This window comes from Boleophthalmus pectinirostris, unplaced genomic scaffold (assembly GCF_026225935.1).
Source record: "Boleophthalmus pectinirostris isolate CB_2022bp ecotype Guang Dong unplaced genomic scaffold, ASM2622593v1 HiC_scaffold_23, whole genome shotgun sequence".
NCBI lineage: Eukaryota > Metazoa > Chordata > Actinopteri > Gobiiformes > Gobiidae > Boleophthalmus > Boleophthalmus pectinirostris.
This window is the reverse complement of record NW_026571207.1, coordinates 27,472,814-27,496,417: the sequence shown is the minus strand read 5'-3', so window position 1 is coordinate 27,496,417 and position 23,604 is coordinate 27,472,814. Positions and strand designations below refer to the sequence as shown.

The window sequence follows — 23,604 nt, the reverse complement described above, 5'->3', positions numbered from 1 at the left end:
ACTTGATAACACTGACATTTACAATCTGCCTCATTTATCAAAAGCTGCCAACGCGGAGTCAAAGAGGGTCATTACATAGTAAACAGAGATTAGCTCAACTCTCCCAAAACCCACACAATATTGTTTGATAAATGATTTTATTCCAGGAAATTTGCGGATGTCAGCATGCATTTCCCCAGACTCTGTCAATTAATTGTCTCGTTTGTAACCTCACTATATTTGTGTGCGTGTGTGTGAATAAACAGGACTCTATGCTAGCGCCAAATAGCTGGCTTCTTCCTATTATTCCTCTCATTTGTTACCCTGTGTTTGCATGTGGCTGTGTGCACCTGTGCCAACGTCAGTGCTAACAGCTAACACTTCTGTAGCATACGCCGGATTTCACAGACTTAATGTGGTGTTATGTGGATGGTTTAAATTGAATCACCAGTATTTGAGGCATTACATTTGGGTTTTATTATTGGCTCAGAATTTAATGCAAATAAAGGGACAAAAATGATTCAATATTTATAGAACCACTGAATACACGACTATTGCGATGAATGTGGGTACTAAAACGCAATGACAGACGGTAACATTAAAGGTAATACATTACACAAAATGGACTCTTGAGAGCTTTAAGCCGTGTTAGAATGGTGTTACCTCATCAAAAATATACCTAGAGCTGTGTTTTGTTTCATTCACGCATGTTTCGTTAACGCTACATCAGTCTCTCCCCATTTCGAAAGCTCAAAATACTTCATTCCACCTTGAGATGTCATGAAGCGGTAGTGTTCAAGTTAACAGCTCCTTTTACCTTTAGTTCAGTTGAGATGGCAATGGCAATTCTAGAGCTGAAATCATCCAAATGCAGTGTTGGGAAGGTTACTTTTAAAATGTATTCCTGTACAGATTACAGATTATATACCCCAGAATGTAGTTTGTAACAGAATCCATTAAATTACTTAAAGTGAGTAACGTAATCTGAATACTTTGGATTACTTGATTTGCTGTAGAGAAGCAAAGACGAGGATATCGTAATATAAGATGTTTTGTCTGCTAAAAGAAAATAAAAACCCCAGTCTTTACTTAACCAAATTAAAAATATTATTGATAGAAGAGGAGGAGACACGGTCCGTGCAGCATGGTTTAGTCCTGTTAAATCCTGTTTGAGACATAGTTTAGACCTGGTTTTAGTCCTGGTTTAGATCTGGTTTAGTCCTTGTTTTAGACCTGGTTTAGACCATTTTTAGACCTGGTTTGGACCTGGGTTTAGACCTGGTTTTAGTCCTGCTTTAGTACTGGTTCAGTCCTAGTTTAGACCTAGTTTAGACCTGGGTTTAGACCTGGTTTTAGACCTGGTTTAGTTTCCAGCAATAAGTGGAATTACCGAGGAAAAAAAAAAAGAAAAAAAAAAGGGGGGATATAGCCCAAAATGTGAACTGAACACAGTTACTCATAATTTGTACTCTGATTACGTAACTCTGGTACATGTAATCTGTTACGCCCCAACACTGTCCAAATGAAACTAGTGAAGGTGTATGGAGCAAGTGGAACACACCTGTATTTCGGTGGAACAGAGTGTTTTCCGTCTGAGAGAAGAACTCAGCCTAAATATGCAAAATGTGTGTGTTAACGTGTGAATGAAACAAAACACAACTGAAGAACCAGCATTATAACCATAGAAAATCAAATAATATGGGCCCTTTAAATTAGAGCCCTGCACACCCGCGGGACCCAACGCAAAACAGTGCGGCGCAGGACACATTTTGAAAGCTCATTGCGGGCGCGGGCAGGACCTAGACTGCACAATGTGGGAGCAGGCGAGTGGGAAGATAAACTGCAGTCCCATAAACTAAATATGAATGTAAAGTAAAATATACAAATGAATGAATGTATGTCTAGTATACATCATTTGTGCTGGATATTTTATTTGGCATTAATAAAAACTTTTTAAACAGCCTAAATTTGCGGATGTGGTCTAATCTCAAGCACATTTTAAAGAATTCTTTTCCACTTCTCTGTGTTTGATAGAGCTTAAGAAAGCAAATGTCCTGATCCTGCGGGACTTGCGGGCGGGAGCAGGACTGAAAATTACATTTCCTTGCAGGAGCGGGCAGAAGCGGGACTTCACAATGCAGGTGCGGGCGGGAGCGGGACTAAAAATTCTGTCCTACATTAAAGTAAAGTATTATATTTGGAATATGGTAGTATGTGCTCAAATACTCTACTACTGCTATCACTACTACTGCTACTACTACTACATCTAGTGCTATTGTAGTAATGCAGCTTCGTGTTTTTTTAAAAACTACTACTCTTCATTTGACAATTTATACCAACAACTACGGACCACAAAAAGTCTCATAGCTATATTTCTCCCATTAAATTTCCTTAACCAACCTTCTCAAGTAGATGTTTTGTTCTATTTGTATTTCTTACTAACCCAACCTGAAGGGGAAAAAAATGCATGTTTCTAAATTACAAATGCTGACCATAGATATTCACTGAAGTTTGTAAGTTTCTTGGCACCGGAGCCTAGTTTTAGTAACACCTCTTGTTACCAGTTGCTTGTATTTGGCAGCTTGCACAAACACATCTAAAATTAAAACTCAAGACAAAGAAGTGGTTATAATATAGCCTGCACTACTACTACTACTGCTACTATTACTACTACTTGTTTTATCATTGATACAGGTGACTACATACATGTGAGTGGTAAAGTATATGACCAGAAACACAAGCTGAGTTTCCTCTTGTTATAGAGGGCACTGACCTCCGGAGGAAGCATCTCATTTTGTGACAATTATACATGCGGGGGATGGGTTTAGAATTCGCCCGTTTACGCTCTATTAAGCTCCTTCATTGTGTGTGAGGTGACTTTGATTGACAGGTGTCAGGGTGCTTCCATTGACTGACTGTTGGAAGCACTCACGCGTTCAACCATGCAAGACTGCCCGACTACAATCACACACCGCACTGTCCATTTCTCTAATATCCACAGTGAAAATACTATTCAGAAAGAGTTGGTGCTCTGTATAGCAAAACAAGCTAAATATATTAACAAATAATTGCACAAAACCTAAGAGGAATGCAAAGAAAAAAGAAGGTATGCAATCTTGTATATGTTATTTACTAGTTTTTATTATCACCAAGACACATTGCATAAGGTTAAGATGCCTTTTTTTTTTATGGTGGAGGGTCCACCTAGCCTGATTTACCGACTGACCTCGCAGCATGAGGATTCGTTCGCTCAAAGGTAGGCGGATACTTTTTTCATTTATGTCTAGTCAGACCATCTAACTGATATATTAAGCTTTTCCCAAATCCCGTAGGAAGAAGGGCAATAATGTCTTTCCCCTTGATAATTTTCACCAAATATTCTCTTTATTCTAGCTTTAAATCCTCGATCTCAAGAATCGTTACCAACACAGAATATATGGCTCTTCGCTGATTGGCTGGTGCCCGGACTCGCACTTCCGGGGTTTTGCGAACCATCTAGTGTATTCCGATTCCTGACATAGTTGCTGGAGAGAAATGAAATTGAGCGTGGTGCCAGCCTGGCTAGGGTCCACCTGTTTTGCCTATAATGTTGTGCATGACACTACATTTATCATGGAAACAAAAAGGTGGTACAACCAGGTCAAGTTACAGGTCAGCTCTGCGGAGAGCCGACCCCGCTTATATTAAGAAAGCATGTTCTGAAAGGTATTTTTGGGCCATAAAAACACCTGCAATGACATAAATTGGGAAGAGTTTAATTTCATACCATGGAACATTCCTGGGTAAAGCATTTTAATTTAATTAAGTTTAATGTGTAATGTTTTCACAATACATAATTATCCTAAATTTAACAGTGGATGTCACTGTTCTTTGTTTTGAGATTTACAGTGAGAATCACCAGCTTAATGTATGCAGAGTCAGCCTTCAAAACTAGCCAAGCAAACATCCCCACTCTCTTTGGCAAGCACAGATGTTTGGTTTTCATTTTTAGCCCTGAATCTGCACTGTGTCTCCATAGCTGTGCTTATTTACTTGCATCTCCTCCAGGTCACTCAGGTCAGCGTCTCTTAGAAGTTCAATGTTGACATAAACACAACATTAGTACTGCATCCCAACTAGACGCCTCATTGAGTGTAAATATTTAGAATTTGGTCCTGAAATTACAGTTTGTGGATAAAGAAAAGTGAATATTTTGGGGGGTAAACTTGGTCACATTCACTCACAGAGAGAGCCTGTTTATTTGTCTGTGAGACCAAATGCTCGACCAGATGTTACTTTGAGTTAAGCTTTCATCTGAAGAGCCGTTTGCATGTTCTGGGGAGACGCACGCACCCCCTCATGAGCTGTTATATGTTTATGAAAGTGAAAATATGGGGATGGGATAAGTGGGAGCACAGCGAGGATTTGACGAGGGCCGCCATGTTTGCCCCAGGACATTCTCCAGCAGATCCTCTCCTCTCTGGGATGCTTTGGAGTGTCAGCAGCTGGCAAAGAGGAGGAAAGTGAGGGAGAAGACTAATATAAAGAGGATAGCGGGGATTGTGTTTAATCTCAGCACCATTTATTTTTAATAACATGCAGCTGCTTTGTTGTGTCTTTGATCATGGAGAGTCCAGGTTTGACTGTATCCCACTGCAGCGCGATAAGGTGTGTGCAGTGTGTGCGACGTGTGTGTATGGGCGTGTGTGTGTGTGTAGGTGTAAGCATGGAAGTACACTTGAGTTTGTTGGGTGCCTGTCATTTCTATCATTCAAGTTAAAAAGGAAATACTTAAAATGTGTTAAAAGCCACTAAAGATGCAATTCTGTGGAACATACCAGGTAAAGTAATAACATCTCCATAGAGACAAGTACCAACCTGCCATCAAGTTAATCAGGTCTGTGGAGAGGCAAACATGTAAGGATACAAGGCAAGGTATTTTAGTGCAATAAAAACGCCCATAAATGCTTTAATTTTAGGTTGCTTTTGTCTGAAATCTTTCAAGGTGGGGCTTTAATATCTTCATAAATCAAAATATTTTCTAATAGCCAAGTTTCTTTAAAGCAATTTCCTTAAGTGATTTAGATACTTATCATAGTTATAACTACAATGTTAGCTACTTGAAATACATAATATTGTTATCACTGATATAACTGATATATATGTAATGATACAATCCCTTATCTAAAGTAGATTAGGGGTTATTTTGGAACTTGAGGTCTGCAAAGTTTTAGGAAGACCTGAAATAGATGATCAAAGCCTATAAGTGTCCAAAAAAGCACTATATACATCTGATCCTTTTTTTTTTTTTTTTTTTATGTTTTCCTATCCGCTGGTTTCAGAGTGAAGAAAAACTAGGTAGGTGTTTTGAGTGGTGAAAAGTATAAATAGTGCATATAAACCAGAAGCTGAAACTCACAAACTGACTAGTCTGAGATCTAGACTAGATAGTTCTATGTTTGAAAAGCCAAGACCACCAAGAACACGCACAAAAAGGCATAAAAGTTGGCCCAAAATCTTCCATTTAACTGCCAAGTATTTAATTGTAACCGGCAAGTCATAAAATACAGTGTAACTGCCATGGATAACCAAAAAGACAACTGGCACATGTTGACAGCTTTAAGTCAAATCCTTTCCAAACAACACTACAGTGTTGTAAATGACATGATAAAGGAGATCATGACATTTGGGGCTGTCAGAGTGCACTGGTGTAAGTCTACCACATTTGTTTCTTTGCACAAATCAGATGTACTAAAAATGCTCTGTTTACTCCTGTGAAATCTTTTTTTAGAGACCGTATGAGAGCAGATGGTGGAAGCCGCTATTTTAACATCAACCTATAATTAAAGCTCAACTCTTTAACAAAGTAGTAGGTGTATCACTATTTTAAAACATTAAATGCTCTGAGTAGAATTTAAAAGCATGAGGAAATGTGTCCAAGCTTGTTATAACTGGCGTATTTGCATAAAAAAGTGAAATTGGATCAGGAGCGGTCACTAGAGACATATGAGGAGATGCCAGATGTGAACAGATGTTAGCTGGGTCCACTCACTCAGATCACACAAAGCACACGCTAATGCCAGCTTTGGACAGGGCCGTAGCCTTTATCACTGTTAGCACACGGCTGGCCTGCTCTACCTACAATCATATGGTACTGTACATCTGTGACACATGGTGCTAACAGCTGCCGCTAGCAACAGGCGTCACCAGAATGGCTTTATAACTTAACAATGGGTTTATTTTCAAATCTTGTTTTGTCATATGCAGGTAAAAGGATAAAATGATGGCACGCCTTCACAATTCTATACTAGTGTACTATCTCACCTCACTGTGAGATAATCCCAGGTTGCTCCAGCTGCTGTGCCAAACCTAAACCAAAGCACTCAACGACAGTGAGTACAAAATGACTGGGATTTGACAAGGTTATAGTTTTTCCTTTAATTATCATGAGCATAGACTGTATAAAGAAGTGGACTGAGTGAGTGTGCCATCACCCCTAGTGTTTGTCTCCACTGAAATGAAGCTCACAATGCTGGGGCGAATTTGCAGAAAAGGACACGCGTCCTTTCTTTCCCGGGGCTTCCTCCCAGCAGGAGGTGTCAGGAACTTTTCTTCAGGGAGACATCCAGGAAGCATCTGGAGTAGATGCCCGAGCTACCTCAACTGGCTCCTCTTGATATGGAGGAGCAGCGGCTCTACTCCGAGCTATCTGCTATCTACCCCACCAAGTGGCTGGGTGCTCTTTTAGAGATAGTAGATGACCGGTACATCTAGAGCTTTGCCTTTTGACTCAGCTCCTTCTTCACCACAATGGTCCGATACAACGACTCCATCACTGCAGACACTGCACCAATCTCACGCTCCAAGACCCTGAGATACGTGAACCCCTCCACTTGAGGCAGGGACTCTCCCCCAACCTGCAGAGGGCAAGCCACCTTTTTCCGGGTAAAAACCATAGCCTCAGATTTGGAGAAGCTGATCTTCATCTCAGCTGCTTCATACTCAGCTGCAAGGTCTATTCCAGGGTACTGGAGTAGAGAATCCAAATGAGAATCGAACCTCAGATTTTGGTTTTCATTCCGGTTGCGGAACACTGGACCAGTTCTACACTCTCCATCAGGTAGTAGAGGGTTCATGGGAGTTTGCCCAACCAGTCTACTTTCTGGCTTTTGACCAGGCTGTGCGGTCAGGGGGCTGGTCGTTTGCTAAGGGCCGAACACAGCTCCTGCTCCTGCCCTCCTGCTCCTGCCCTGACTGGGCAGGAGCTGTGTTCGCATTGCCGGCAGTAAGTCAGACCTGTTCCCGGTGCATGTTGGACTCCACCAGGGCTGCTCTTTGTCACCGGTCTGTTCACTGGGTTTCACTGGATACATAATAAGATAAGTAGTCCAGTTAGTGAGAGAAGTTGGTGGAACAGTGTGTTTTGTACTGTTATGGATAAAAGAAGAAAGAAAGAAAATAGGCCCAGTCTCTACAAACGGGCATGACTGAAATATAGAAATGTATAGACCTGCTCTTTTATCACTCATTGTTACACTGATATTAGTATAGTTCCATTGCAGCGTAATGACGAGAGTTCAAGCCTATAGAGCCAGACCGACCAGTGTGAAATGTAGCACAAAGGAACACAGGGCTCTCAACATAATACATGTGTGATATGACCACTAAAGCAGCAATAAAGGAACAGCAAGAGCCAGGAGAAAGGCAGGCTCCCAGATCGAGGAGGTGAAAGCAGGCTGGAGAAGTGTGACGGAGGAGCAAAAGACGCCATCAAAGAAGCTGCAAATGAAAAGGGGAAAAAGCCTTTGGAGAGAGCTTTACACAGGGGCCAAATGAGAGGTGTGTGTGATGGTGAATGTTGTCCAGGCAGTCAGGGGAAAGCAGGTGGCAGGGAGGTGGTCAGTGGTTGGTTGGTCGTTTGGTCCCCCTCGCGAGTACTGCTACCCGGAGGGACAAAAGCAGCAGTGGTGCAGAATAGAGAGGTGCTCATTCAAAAAGGGTCCATGGAGGAAAGGCTAAAGCTTCCAGAGACCGCGGCGCACCTGATAATACCTGCTGTTGGACGGGGGGAGGCTACGGGTAGGCTGGGGGGGGCTGGAGGGGGCTGGAGGGGGAGGATGTGCCACACCTGGGGAATGAACTGGGAAGTGGTGCCACAGATGGACTGGTAGAAGGATATTAAGGAGCAAAGCCAAGGAAAAATAAATGGGAAAGAGGAGTAAGTTGACCCAAGACAAGTCAAAAACTTTTCATTGTATAGTACTAGGTTTATTTTACAAGTCAATCACACATGCACTATGTAGCATGTATTGTGGGGTGTCTGTTACCTGTCTCCATGATGCTTTGGCGTGAATGTTCCACAGTATGGTTTGAAACACAGACTGTCTTTATATAATTTCTAATATTAGTGTAATTATTTTATTGACTGTTTTGGTCCAATATTGCTGGTTCAATTGAATGTTGAAAAGAAAAAGAAATGAGCTACATTTAATGTCCAAATAGGCGACTTATGAATACCTTTTATTGCTGCATCAATGACTGTTTTTCATTCTTTAAAACTTGAGTAATACTAATTGTTCAGAGAGACACGATCACTCAACAATAAAATATCCTCATTAATGTTCAATGTCCGGGGTTAAAATGGATGGATGGATGTTCAATGTGATTTATGAATAATGTCTACTGACTTGGGTCACGAAGGTTTGTGACTTTAAAAAAAAGTTTGGGAAACACTGGTCTATATAAATGGACATAACTAACCTGCTCGCCACCGCGTTCCAAATAGGAAGTGATTACGGGGGTGCTTCCGGTTCCATAGGCTCCAATTGGCTTTACATTGAAAAATTGTCACCGCTCTCACTGTGACTGCTGCTGTGAGCCTCGTCATTTTGGTCTTAAAATGTCCGTATTATCCCACTCTACATGATCCTGCTGTTTTTGTTGTTGTTGTTGTTGTTTCAGCCATTTTGTAGGAAAATAAATTCCTATTCCTAATATGGAACTCAGCTCCAAATTTGCTCCTCTAACTGCTAACCTTATGAGCTTCATTCGACATTCGAACGTTATGGGTGACGTCACACTCCCTCAGTCCACTTCTTTATACAGTTTATGGTTTGAATCTAACCACTTCCATGGAGACAAGCAGGTGACACCCCAGCGTAAGTTACAGGTTACATGTTAAAATCCATGTTTTCCAAAGGTATATTTGCACTGTGGGACATTCAAGACAAATCAATTGCATCTTCATGGAGACAAGGAAGTGGTGAAATCACAAAAAGTTACACAGTGCAGCTTTAAGTTATTGTCCTAAGGTTATAGGGCAATGGGCAGTATATTAAGTAATAAGCAAAATAGCAGACAAATTTTAAAATGACAAAACAGAAGACAGAATAGCATTTATTTAGTATGATATATATAATGACTTCTTATTAAATACATTTGTTCACCATTTTCATTCAAGGAGTTATGTTCAAAGTGTGTTGGTCATTTTAATTACATTTTAAGAATAATTGTTTTCCAACTTCTTTCAAGATTGGGGTGCACTTTTATCCTTAAGAAGTTCTTTCGGATTCTTAAATAGCTTTCGGGGAATGTTAATTAGACAACGATCAGCTCTGAAAACAGCAGGGGGTCTTTCACAAAACCAAACCTGTTTTAGGAAAATTACAAGCAGCCTTAAGGCAAAACAGGAAAAATATTCGGAGAAAATTTTCCAAGATTTCCATGAAAACACTTGGGTCTATTACATTACATATTCTCTGCCAAGACCGTGAATTTACATTGATCTTATGTGACAGTCATTTGCAAGCTGATAAACTAATTGCTCTGATACCTGTGCCAAGTCTGTCTCCAGGAAGTTTAATTGGATTTCATTCATATACCTCCTTGATTGTTTATATATTTTGATTTATGAAAAGTGGGCTTAGTTACACTTTTATTTGCCTGTGGGATTCATAAACTACTCTATCTGTATAAGTGCTATTTTATTAGGCAGACTCATGCACTCTTCGCTGTATCAACATAAATTTCAAGCAACATTTTGGCCCCCTAGCATTTTGTGGATAGTGGTATTTTCGTGTCCACTATAATTGGCCACCTTTTGCATTACTGGACTGTCTTGGTACAAAATAGTATTGCAAGTATTTTTGATGAAGTAAGCTAGAGTAAAATAGTGCACTGTGGGAAAATCAGCCAAAAAATAGAAGTGCGGTTGCAAGTTTTTGTGACAGTTTTTATAATGGGGGTTGTGAGAAACATATGTTATGTAGTACAAGTAGTATAAGAATTGACTTTGCAAATCTACAGTATGTCAGCATTAAATATGTCCATGTATATAAGCGGACATTAGATTTTGTGATAGGGTAAAGGGCAGACAAAACAAAAATGGTCAAAACATATTACAACATATCTACAGACTCCAGAATTATTATTTAATGCTACTGTTTATTACTTCAAAGGTCCTATATTAAAAAAAAAAAAAAAAAAAAAAAAGCTTTAAGCCGTGTTATAATGTTGTTACTTCATCAAACACATACCCAGAGTTGTGTTTTGTTTCATTCACACGTCTACGCTAACTCCTTTTACCTTTTGTTCAGTAGATTGGCAATTCCAGAGCTGAAATTCTCTAAATGACTCTAGTGAAGGTGTATGTAATTGTGTAATTTAAAACACAGTGGTGCATTTCTTGTATTACCACATGACATCACAAGGTGGAACAGAGTGTTTTCCATTTAAGAGAAGAACTCAGCTTAACTCTGCAGGGTTTGTGTGTTAAATATGTGAATGAAACAAAACACAACTCTAGGTTTGATGAGGAAACATTAGATCAGAAAATAGTGCAATAGTGGCTTTTTAAAGGTGCACTATGGAACTTTTGCCCCTTCTTGTCTCCATGGATATGTGAATTATTTTCCTGGAATGTTCTGTCGTGAGGCATTTACATTATCTATATCCAAACTAGAGATTAGACTGGAAACTAAAACATGACGCCACCAGTCCAAGTTCCAGATCAGATCTGAGGAGAGGTGGATGGCTTATAGTTCAAGGAATCTTTCAGCAATTAAAAAAGCATCAGTAGTTGAATAAATACAAAATACATACATTAAGGCTACGTTCAAACTGCAGGGCTTAAAGCTCATTCGGATTTTTTGGTGAAATCCGATGTTTTTGCGAGGTCATTCACATTTCCAATTAAATGTGACTTGTATGTGACTCCAGTGTGAACATTAAACGGCTCAAAAGTGTCCCGCATGTGCACTGGAGACACGATGACGTCAACCGCAGCGAGCGTGCTCTGTGTTTACAGAAGTTGTCCAAACATGGACGCGAGCATTGAGCACCTGGCGATTTTAAAGTTCCTCTCGTACCGGAGCCAGAACATGAACAACTTACTTGTTTTAAGGAGGAGATTGAGAAGGAGAAGGACGAGGTTTTGGCCGTGGCGTTTTGTGGGGCAGTGGCAGCAGCGTCCGTTGAAAAGAACATGTGGATGCGGAAACGTAGCCAAGAGTGGTGAGTGGCGATGTTCTTCGCTTCAGTAACACGGAGTTCATTAACAATTTTCGCCTACTTCAGCGCAGAATAGTGACGTTTGTGGCTTGTTGATAACGTGTAGGTCGGATGAATGCGCTTTGGCCGTTCAGACTGAAGTCGCATGTCAAAAGACGGTTTCACATATCCAAGTGGCCTGGGTCGCATTTGAAAAAATCGGATCTGTGTCGTTCAGACTGTTATTAAAAGATCAGATACAAGTCGAATAGGGGCCAAAAAATCAGATTTGGGTTACTTCAGGCTGCAGTCTGAACATAACCTTAGATGAGAAGAAGTTCCATAGTGCACTTTAATAACCTGAGCACATTTAAGTTATCTTAATAATTAAAAAATAACAAATAATATTTCCTACATGCATTTAGCGTTGAATGTAGGGAAGTGTTAAAATTATCAAGTTCTACATTTACTTATGAATGAATATAGTTTAATATTTCAGTTTTGATTAGCCTGTTTGTGATTCTTAGCTATTCTCCATAATAGCTGACAAATTAATTAATGTCTGACATATGAATCAAGTCTTAATTGAAACTGAATCGAAAGGGAAAAAAAATGAGGATCAAAAAATAAACACTGAATACAAGACGCACATTGCTTTCTATAGAATTAATAATAACATCTGATTGACAAGATCCTCTGCAATTTGACTCTTGGTTCATTTGTCAATATTATAACTGGCTTCACACCGTATACTATAAAAATGCAGTAGGCAAATCAATGGAGTGTCTAATATTTACACAGTTGCCATAGAGTAAGATCTAGTTAAATACTGAAATGTTTGTGTTTGGAGTTTTTGCTTGAAGAATTACATCCCCCAGATCCTGGATTTGGCTGGGAACATATCCTCAGGACATCTGCTGTACTCCTAATAATTTGCACTGCATAACTCATGCAAATGGATAGTTTTGAAATGAGACAAAAACACGAAGAAATGTACTTGTGAAACGTGTATTGTGCCGACGATTTTCCCACAGCGCCTATTAGTGAGAAGACAAGAAAATGGAAGGGGAAATAATAATTTAACTACGTGCTGGACAAAATATCGTTATACAAGAAACAGAACACAGAGTGATTTAGAAAGGGAAATGCACTGGATAGACGTAATCAGGAACTAGAAACTGCCTTCTCGGTATAGTTACAAGGTTAAATGTATATAAACATAAAGGTACAATAAACAATAAAGCACATCTCCTTACCTGTGTGAACGTATCATACTGAGGCCATATTGAGTAGAGAGAACATACATTTAAGGTTATATTTTACGGAAAATTGACAATCGTGAGCTTTTGTTGTTACCGTCTCAAAAACATAACTGGAGTTGTGTTTTGCTTCAATCACACATCCTTAATATTACTCTGTCTACATCTCAAAAGCTCAAAATTCTCTGTTCCACCTTGTGATGTCACGAAGCAGTAGTTTTCAAGTTACCTTCAGCTACTTTTTGTTTACTATATACGGGGAATTCCGGAGGTGAAATCATCCAAATGATTCTCGTGAAGATGTATGGAGTTTAAAAACACAATGGAGCATTTCCTGACATCACAAGGTGGAACTAAGTGTTTTCTGTTTGAGAGAATGACTCCGCATAAATACGCAGAGTTTGTGTGTGAATGAAACAAAACAACTTCCGGTATGTTTTTGATGAGGAAACAACATTATAACATGAAAACAGAAAACAGCGTAATATGAGCACTTTAATAATATATATATTGAGTCTTTGATTAGGCATTTAATGTTGAAAAAACGTTGCCAGCTTGAGCTAGAAAGTATACTGCGATGAAATTGCTACAAGTACAACTCTGCTGAACCTATTATTACCACCCACCCTTGACAACAGGTTGTTACACAACACTTTACAACTTCAGCAGGCCCTGGTCAGAGGGTCCCATTCGGATGAATCACACCTTTTTGTCTGCCACATAAATCTAATGACACGCTAAAGGCAGGTCAATATGCATTAACACAAGACAGAGCTGTAAATTGGTTGTGCTGCATATAACCATTAAATCAATGCGAAAATAGCAAAGGATGACCTCAAAACTTCTCATCAGGAAAAAGAAATGCCGGCCGAACAAACACAGCATTATAATTTAATCAAAACACATAATATTTTCTTGTCTAAGAGAACATGAATTAGTAAAATATGTTATGAATGCAATGTTAAATTATAAACATCGTCAAATATAGTTCATGGTGAAATAAAAAGCACCATTTCCTTCTCTGAATGTATTTAGTATTAAAGCAACATATCTAACATTAATATTATGTTCATTGAATTTATAGAAATACTGTGGAATGAATATAAGCAACGGAAATCAGAGAAAGGAGACAGCCAAGGTTTTTCTTAATAGTTATTATATGGTCCATAAATAGGACTCAAGAGAAACATCTATGAATGTTTCAAATAGAGAATCTCAAACTGGATTTTGTAAAGGTGAAGGTAAAGCCCAGATATACTTGAGGTAGATGAGGAGTTCCTGCTATTCCCATTAGGCCCCAAAAATCTTCTTAAATCAAAGTAGTACAAGGATGCTAATTTGCCTACTTTTCATAAGCTAAACTGGTTTTGACCCTATCTCGCAATAGTAAGAACCTTATTTTTAAAGACACATTACATTATTTTCTGATCTATTTCATCTAATAATGTTGTTTCCCCATCAAAAACATACCTGGAGTTGGGTTTTCTGTTCCACCTTGTGATGTCATGTGGTAAAACAGGAAGTGCTCCACTGTGTTTTTAAACCCCATACATCTTCATTAGAATCATTTTGATTAATTTCGAGGTAGAACAGAGCACTTTGAGCTTTGGATATGTAGACAGACTAACAAAGTATTACTCAGACATGTGTGAATGAAACAAAACACAACTCCAGGTATGTTTTTGATGAGGTATGAGGTGAGCATTATAACATGGAGTCATTTGTGCATAATATAGGACCTTTACATCAAGATTTGCAATTTCACCATAGTCTAAAACACAGGTGTCAAACATAAGGCCCGGGGGCTGGATGCGGCCCTCCAAGACCTTTAATCTGGCCCTCGGCTTATTTCTACTAAAATATTTTAATTATATTTTTTATTTAAATATTGGTAATTTTCTGCGGCGCTTAGCATTAGCAGCGTCTCCAGCGTCTCTGTACGTGGCCCCTCCCACCAGAGCAGCACAAATGAAGACTTGTCTCTTTCCAAACGCTCTTAAAGGACGATCGTTTTGACTGTTGACCGTGACACCCTCATCAGCAAAATGTCAAAAATGAGAAAAGTGGAGCCAAGTGCAGGATTTTCCAAGAAAAATTTACTTATTCCTGTTTGCATACAAGTTCATGTTAAAACATTGTGTTGAAATTACATTTGTCTTAAAGTTTCAGGTTGTGCATAATATTATAATATTTTGTAAAAGAAAGAGTTCATCAATTAAAAAAAAATCTGTAATAGATTTGTGTTTCTCTGCACAAATATTTGAACTTATTGTTATTTTGGGGTTTATATGCCATGAGCTTTCTGATCCGGCCCCTTTGAGATCAAAGTCTGTTGGATACGGCCCCCGGACCAAAATGAGTTTGACACCCCTGGTCTAAAACAACTGCTTTCTTCTGGCATGTCCTGAAGAGAAAATAAATCAGTAAATCAAATTCAAAATACCACAACCTATCTGCTGAGGTGAAGAGCAAAGCCTTATTTTACATGTGCGTTGGTGTTGTGATGCATGGACACATATGGCCTGTCAACACGTCAACCAAAACGTATAGAGTTATATAAGGATTTACACTCTTTGTAGCATTGCAGTTTCTTAGTACTTTATACCTAAAAGAGTCAAATTACAAAAAGTAACCACAAACACATCTATTCATCAGATCCTTTTCACTCCCAGCCTTTCTCTTCCTCCTTCCAGTAATCCTCCTCCTCTCTCGTGGTGTCACAGTCCATATGGTGCTGCAACACTGTTGGTCTCCCGTGGCCACACTTCCCACGATGCATCTGTGTCTCTGGGCTTTCCGAGGAGCTGATAGGCTGAGAGCGCTGTGCTATCGATCAGCTATCGCCCAGTGTGAGGTCAGCGTGGTGCGGCACTGGAGTGTGTCCCAAACGAAACACACCAATAACTTACAGTCCTCAACACCTCTGACGATTCAACCAACTCTTCGTCTTCTTCTATGGGGACACTGAGCAGGGGTTTTCAAGCTGTGGTGTAGGGGTCACTAGGGGTACTGTGAGTTTGTATCATAAACTGTGTAAAGAAGTGGACTAAGGGAGTGTGATGTTACCCACAGAGTTCGGCTCTAGTCAAATGAACTTCAAGAGGCTAGCAGGTATAGCGATGAATTAGAAATTGAGTTCCATATTAGGAATAGGAATTTATTTATGAACATAATAGCAGAATAAAAAACATCACGATCATGTAGAGTGGGTTAACATGAATATTTTAAGCCCAAAATGATAAAGCTCCCTGCTGTAGTTACAGAAAAATGGGTGACAATTTTTTAATGTAAAGTTAATTGGAGTCAGAATCGATGGAGCTGAAAGCACCTCCATGAACACTTCCTATTTGGAACATGGCGACGAGCAGGTTAGCTGTGTCCATTTATATACACAGTCTATGGTTTATATCTGTTAAAGTTGTATATACAAATCAAATTCAGCAAACACTTCAGCAAACATGTTCTGCAAATAAGTACATGTTTTCCCCAAAGTGTATGATATAAAGCAGGACTTTGTAACACAATCAGACCAATTGCCCGCTACCTGCAGCTATAATGAAGCATTTTTATTTCTCATCAACCCAGAAGTAGGCCAATCACAATAAATACTCTATTGACTTATTGAATACACGGTAGATGGAACAATTATTTTTGAGGTCAATATTTATCAGGGGGACACTTTCTTTGTACTAGTGGGGAACTGTTTGCTATTTTTGTGTGCTATGATAAGATTTGAGCACATAATTACTTCCATGACTCATTAAGTGTTGTTTTTTCGGGATAAATCCTGCTTTTGGGTGATCGTGTCAGGAGTATTATGACATTTACTATTATCGTTTATAGTCTATATTTTCTTTACCAATATATCGTACCCAGAAGTAAGAGCAAAGAGCAGCACTCTGATTGGCCGCGCTTGATGAGCTCATGTTTTCACTTGATCTAATAACTCTTCTAAAGCCATTGGAGGTGAGTTCATGCTTGTCTCTGTTAGTCCTGGTTTGAGTCCAGTTAAAGCTGCACTGTGTAACTTTTGTGGTAGAGGGTTTGCCACGTAGTTGTTTCCATGGATGTGATATTGCTTTGCCTTGAATGTTCCATAGAATGACATTAAATTAAGTCTTTGATTTAATACAATTATATGTGTTTTTATTGCTCATAAGTTCAATGAAAACATGCACTCATACTGGAAGCAGGATAACATCTCCACAGATCTAACCTGTAACTTTGCCTGGTACCTGTTACCATGGAAATAGATATGCTTGATGCGACAAGATCTCTTTGGCGACAATCTGGTGGCGGGTTACACAGTGCACCTTTAAATTCAGATGTCTTGGTTTGGTTTTCCTTTAGCACTAGTTTAGTCCTGGTTAGGTCTAGTTTTAATCCCAGGTTTAGTTTCAATGTAATTAAATGCGGTGATTGTGTAAGTTTTAACACACCCTGAGTTTCTGTTGTGTAATGATTCGGTTTAAATAAAACAATCTCAAACTTTATTGATCACAAAGTGGAAAAATTCACTCTTGTGTATTTATATTGCAGTACAACCCCCTCATTGCATCAGGTATTGTTTCCAGTATTTAGTTGTGTGTGCGAGTTTGTGTGGGCAAGTGTAAGAGATATGTCAGATTGATCCGTTCATGATTTCTTGCCATGCTGACAGAACATCTCAGGACTGTTTTCATTTTTATTGAAGGCCTTCCGGATGGAGCTGTTTATAAAACAGCAGCCAGTTGTAGTTTCTGTATGAAGGGTTTCTACATGAAATATTGATTTGACCCAACAATCTTAGGTCAACATGTATTTTACAGGGTTTGTCAAGGGATATGTATGTTCATTTTGTAATTGGATTATTTATTGTTTGTGCTAAGACAAATTTGTTTTCTTGATCTTGAATTTCTCTGCAATAGACTACTATGAGCTTTCTGATACTGTATCTAGATCACAGCTAGACTCTTTTTTAACCAGATAACCCCCGCACAATTATATACGGCCCATTCTTTATCCATGAGTGTGTTTACATGCACATCAGTATCCCAGTTACTAGCCATATCCCGGTTATTACAGTATTCGGGATACTGCTTATACATGTGCACTGAGAAACCGGGATACTCATATCCCTGTACACATGATCAAATGCAGTATCCTGGTTTCTTGACACAATGTTACAAATGTACAAGTGCAAAAATTATATCCTTAATAAAAGAAGGAAACATACAAACAACCATGAGCTCCTTTAGCACAGGTTCCTAACCGGCGGTAAAGGGCTATGATCCACTACGCAGATCTAACTGAACTTTCCAAACACACTGCAACAGATTCTTCATTAAAATCTTCTGTATAAATAATCTCAATTTTAAAACATATAAACCATAACCACTATAAAGCCACATCAGCCTGTTTGATGAATATAATTCAACTTTGCACACATTTGTTTACTTTTTACAGAAACGAAACTTAAAACCGCATGGCTAATTTGCATAAATGTAAGAGCTGAAAAAACAAACAAACAAACAAAATAAAACAGCTCACTCCTTGTGCGCTGATGCAGTTCAGCTTCTGTCGGACTAAAGGACATGAGTCAATGGAATTTGTGTGTTCTTTCTGTGACAGAGGATGTGCTGCTGAAGGTGAGTCTGTTCTGTGTGTATATCATGTTGGAGATGGTTCATGTTTAACTTTTAAGAGATCATGTGTGTGAAGGTCACACGAGTGCAGACTGTACATGTGCAGGTTTAGTGCAGCTCTTTATTTTACAGTAATTTCACTCATGGTCACTTTATTTATGTTGGCTACTGTTGTGATGAAAAGAATGGGAAGTGTTTGTCTTTTGGATGCATGCGCACTCAACTTTATGTTGCAGTAACCGGGATACTGCATATACATGCCACAATACCCCGGTTACTATCGGAATATACCAGCTACAGTATCCCGGTTTCTCATAACCAGGATACTGCCTTATTTGGGACACTGAAACCGGGATAATGCGTATACATGCATGAAACCAGGATACTCAAAAATCCGATCATAACCAGGATACTGATGTGCATGTAAACACACTCCATGTTAGCTCCTTTTCAGAATAATCATGCATTTTAAAATAAGTAAATATGGAAATTATATAAGTTAATTTAGTGACTACTTTAAACACCACTATTAATGTTGGTGATGGCTCTCTACATATACCTTAGGGTGACTAAAGGGTTCAAATAAAATAAAGGTGCTCTATGTAACTTTTCAAGTGGAGGGTGCTTGTCTCTATGAAGTTACTATTGCTTTGCCTGTAATATTCCACAACATGGCATTACATTTTCAATCCCCATGGAGAGAAGAAGGTGGCATTACTAGGCCAAGTTACAGGTCAGATCTGTGGAGAGACAAATCTGCTCACAGTAAGAATGCAAGTTTTTTTTTAAGGTATTACTGAGCAATAAAAATGCTTGGGGTTGAAAGAAAAGTAGACATGTGTAATGGTAAAGCAATAACATGTCCATGGAGATAAGCAGAAGGCAGATCGGTTCCTCTCTCAAAATTTTATTCAGTGTTACAGATCAATTCATCTCATTGCGCCGCTCTGTAGTTGTAGTGCAATGAGATAAATTCTAAGCCAGCACAGCCATGCACAAAGAAACATTTTGCCTTCGACCTCCTATTTGACTCTTCTTCTTCAGGTCATATTTTGCCTCTTTCAACTTGAGATCAATCTATCCAGTGCACCAATCACCCGATGTGCTCCCTGGTTGACAAAACTTCATATCAACACTTTTATTATGATGGCAAAACATTTTCTCGCTACAAATGTGAACCGTGGCCAGAGGTTGTGGCACTATTGGGTTGTGTTGTGTACCTGTGCCTCTGTGTCCATGCAGAGAAAACAGAGCTTAGCGCCAATCAATCCCATCGAGTCTGACTCCTTTCACTAGCCATGGATCAATACGGCCGCTTTCATGTCTCGCTCCAACACACAGGGCTGTATATATGCACATACACACGCTCACGGTTTAAAGACATGCCATGAGGGCAGACCCACCCCTTTAGAGATGACCTATCGGCCTATCGGATCGCTCGCTCACCGGGGGATATAGAAGTTCATTATGACAGGCTTGCCACAGCTAAAGGTCTGCTTTGGTGCACTGCTCTGATTACAGTGTGATAGTGTGCAGAGGTAGAGAGGGACCAAATGTACTCATGAAATGTTGTTATGACTCAAGCAGAAGGAAATGTAGCTACACATATACTCATTGTGATTATGCATAGTTAAACTTTTAATAGGTTTTTAAGGATTTTATAATTGTTTTCCCTTCCGTCATGTTTCAGTAATCATCTCCCCTTTAAAAAAAAACAAAACAAAAAAAAGTACAGGTGTTTTATTGCTCAAAAAATAGCTTTAAAAATATGTATTCTTATTGAAAGTGGGGTCGCCTCTCCACAGATCTGTCCTGTAACTTGGCCTCTTGTGTCTCCATGAAAATATGACACATTGTGGAATCCTGGCAAAATAATAACATCAAAATGGAAACAAAGCGGGTGGTGGACCCTTCACCAGAAAAGTTGCACCTTTAAAATAAATAAGATCACAAACATTGCTTAAAGGTTTTTGCAGCACATATTGAAAGCTTTATTCATTTGGGTACTAAAAGCCGGAGGAAAACTGGCAACCAAAACACAATACGCACAATATAATATAAAAAGAGATAATTGAGCAAGCACGTACACACCTCTGAGGGCAAAATCAGCACTAAAGAATAAAAAGCACATCCAAAACAAAAATAAAACCAAACATAAATACTATGTGCAAAGAGCCTTTAAAACGTGAAAGCCAAAATGGGCCCAGAAAGACTCGGAGGCCAAGACTGCTAAAAAGAATTGCCATGGCTACTGTCGCTGAAGGATGAAAACAATAATTGGTAACACTTTGGAAGGAAATGACTACATCCTTGAATTTTCGTTGTGCCCTGCCAGCCAAAAACCTTGAAGTGAGGCACCGCAGAGACAAATAACTTTATACTGAGGTTGATAAAAAATATGCTTCTTTTTAGGGAGATATTGGTGAATAAACTCTACCTTCTCTTCCAAAAAACGTAATCTTTAATCCATTATGGTAATGTTCATCTGTATAATCATCATAAGCTTTTGAATGAATGCTAGCACCTGTCACATTCAGTGTTTTTACGAGGTGCCTCTTCACATCATGTAATTACGTGGCTGATAAGAGAGGGCCATTGAAAACCATTAGACCCATTTATTTCCCTTAACATAATAAAAATCCCACTATAGGCAATGAGGCTTATGTCAATAAAGTGCAGACCAGACCAAACCAGCCTTTTAAACCTGTTCTGTTTTATATAAATGTATATGATTCCAATTGAGGGCGTGCAAATGGATACAGAGCAAAGAGTACTAAGCAAAGGAGTATAAAACCATATGCATGATAATTGATCAGGTTGGTTCATACTTGATCAAAGCTGAAGGTAAACTGTACAGTGCTATACATAAAAAGATCCTGTATTAAAAAGTGCTCTGTGTAACATTTCTGGTGGAGGGTCTGCCATGTGCTTGCGGTGGCATTATTGTTTCACCTGGAGCGTTTATATTTCTCAAAACTACCACAAAAAACAGCATTCCTTCTGTAAACAGGCCCACTTCTCCATAGATTGGACCTGTAACTTGGCTTCATGATGTGGCTGCTTGTCTCCATGAAGATAGTTAAATTAAATGCCATACTGTAGAAGATTCTAGGAAAAAAGGTGGCGGACCCTCTACCAGAAAAGTTACACATTGGACCTTTAACCAAAGGTTTTGACAGCGTTATCATTTTTCATTCATAAATGTTTCAGTAGCCTGTGTCCAGAAGTGAAAATGCCTGCACTCTACTATTTATCAGCAAGATGAAATCCATGAAGCTCCTTTGTATCCTTTAATTCCACACACCCACCAGACTTGTTCTGATTATCTGGGGTACCTGATTTACAAACCCTTGTGTCTAGCTCAGACTGTACAAGGTCCAGATTTGGAGCGCCATGACACCTCAGCTGGCACCACAGGATTGCATGCCGTACGGTCTGAGCCTGGCGTTCTAAATCTTTTTATGTGTCTTGTGTGTGTGTGTGTGTGTGTGTGTGCAGGCTGCAGTCATGGCAGTCTGATTTAGACAAGTGTTTTTACTATATAGTAGGAAAAAACAAATACATCATTCATAACAGAAAACACTGGTATAGCAGCAGGGGAGTAGCATCGAATTCTGGGCCCTTGGTACAAATCATCTTGGTGGGCCCACACTGTGTATATGCAGACTCTGTGAGGTGCCCCTCCCTGCACTGGGCGCTTGGCAAACAGCACCTTTACCCTTAACTGGGCAAACAGAACCGCACACTTTGAAAAAAAAAAAGAAAAAAAACTTTACAAAGACAAGTGGATCTGGACCTGTCTCCCTGATTTCAGAGGGTGTGGTTGACAGGTGGATTACCCAATCAGAGAGACGGACATGGCTGCTTACACATTTAAAAGGATAAAATCTACATAAAAGACTGAGAAACAAAGTGGATTTTTACAGTATTTCAGGTACAAGAAGTTACATGTTTTGTCACAAGAAGTTTTGAGAGGAGATGTCTTCCGCATTTGAGGGAAACGTGATACAAATTAGCAGCTGTGGTTGGATTGTCTTAGGTTTGGACAAAGGTTTTTCACGCTCTACAGTTCCAGACCCCTCTAGATTTGAACAGAATGTAGAAAGGAGTGGCTGGTCAAACTACCTTTATCCCCTTCCCCAGTTCGACAGCAGTGTATTGCAGATTTGACTTCTACAGGAAATTATCAATTCAATACTTGATAAAGCCTGAAAGATGGATAAATCTGAGCTTCACATGAGAGTATTTTCTTTGGTTCTCCACTCACCTTGTCTGGAGTAGTCGTCAGCCTCATGGCGCACCAGGTCAGTCACACAGCCCCCGTAGTGCAGTCTCTGCTCGTGGTCAAAGGCCTTGAGCGTCTCACTGTAGGACTTCTGTGTGGGCACACGGCACTCGTCTGTGTCCAGGGACGACGTGTTGTACTGGGTGTCTTTGGAGCAGCGCCCCCTAGTGAGCGAGCGGTGTCTGCGATCCTTCAGATCCATGCCCAGCTTGATGGGGGTGTGTGGGGAAGAGGAGGAGATAAAAGAGGGGAGAAGCAGCGGAGGTTGCAGCGGGGTGGGGCCTCCTAAAGGGCCTCTGTGATGGTACTGTCCACTTCAGTCACCTGGAAGACAAAAGGACGAAAGTTACTGAGAGTTACTCTTCAACTTTCTTGATATGAACTCAAAAAGTGACAAATGAGTTTTACTATAACCAATGGAAAGGAAATATATGGTTATAACAAACAAAACAGTGCTAACTGAAGCATAATTTTCCACAAATACCAATACTGAATGTATTTATTTATTTATTATTGAAATTATTGGTGTAATCTAAATATAGTTGGTTAGTTGCTATGGTAGGGATGCATAGCCAGATACTAAACATGTACATTTTATTCTATATTATACACAAAATGATCTTGATTTATATTGGAAATGAGTGATACACAACTAAATTCATACCATACTCCATACTGTACAACTCACCCTTCTGTAATGATAACCTTCAGCCATGTCAATCATTATTTCATCTTTGCACTATTTCTCCTTACGCCCTCTTGTATATAGCTGAGATATATTTGTATTACTTTATTATTTCTATTATTTTAGTTGTAGTTTAGTTGGATGTTGTTGGATGATTTTGGACTTCCGGTCATCGTGCAATGCATACTGAGAAGGGTCCTCCAAAAAAGTGAGCATCAAACCGCCATGTTTGATTTCCCAGTGGGATGCGTCTATTGTCAAAGCCGATCTTTTCAAGTCTTTTGAACCATATCGCTTTTGTTTCTA

The 23,604-nt window shown here is 39.4% G+C and overlaps 1 protein-coding gene across 3 annotated transcripts in view; it reads right to left on the bottom strand.

Annotated features, from left to right (window-relative positions):
- Positions 1-22,815, bottom strand: part of tenm2a (teneurin transmembrane protein 2a) — a 341,452-nt gene extending 318,637 nt beyond the window's left edge. For all 3 annotated transcript variants that reach the window (XM_055159448.1, XM_055159447.1, XM_055159449.1), the window contains exon 1: positions 22,596-22,815. In XM_055159448.1, coding sequence (XP_055015423.1) covers positions 22,596-22,815 — 220 coding nt within the window. The remainder of the gene's footprint in view (positions 1-22,595) is intronic.
- Positions 22,816-23,604: the final 789 nt, after the last annotated feature.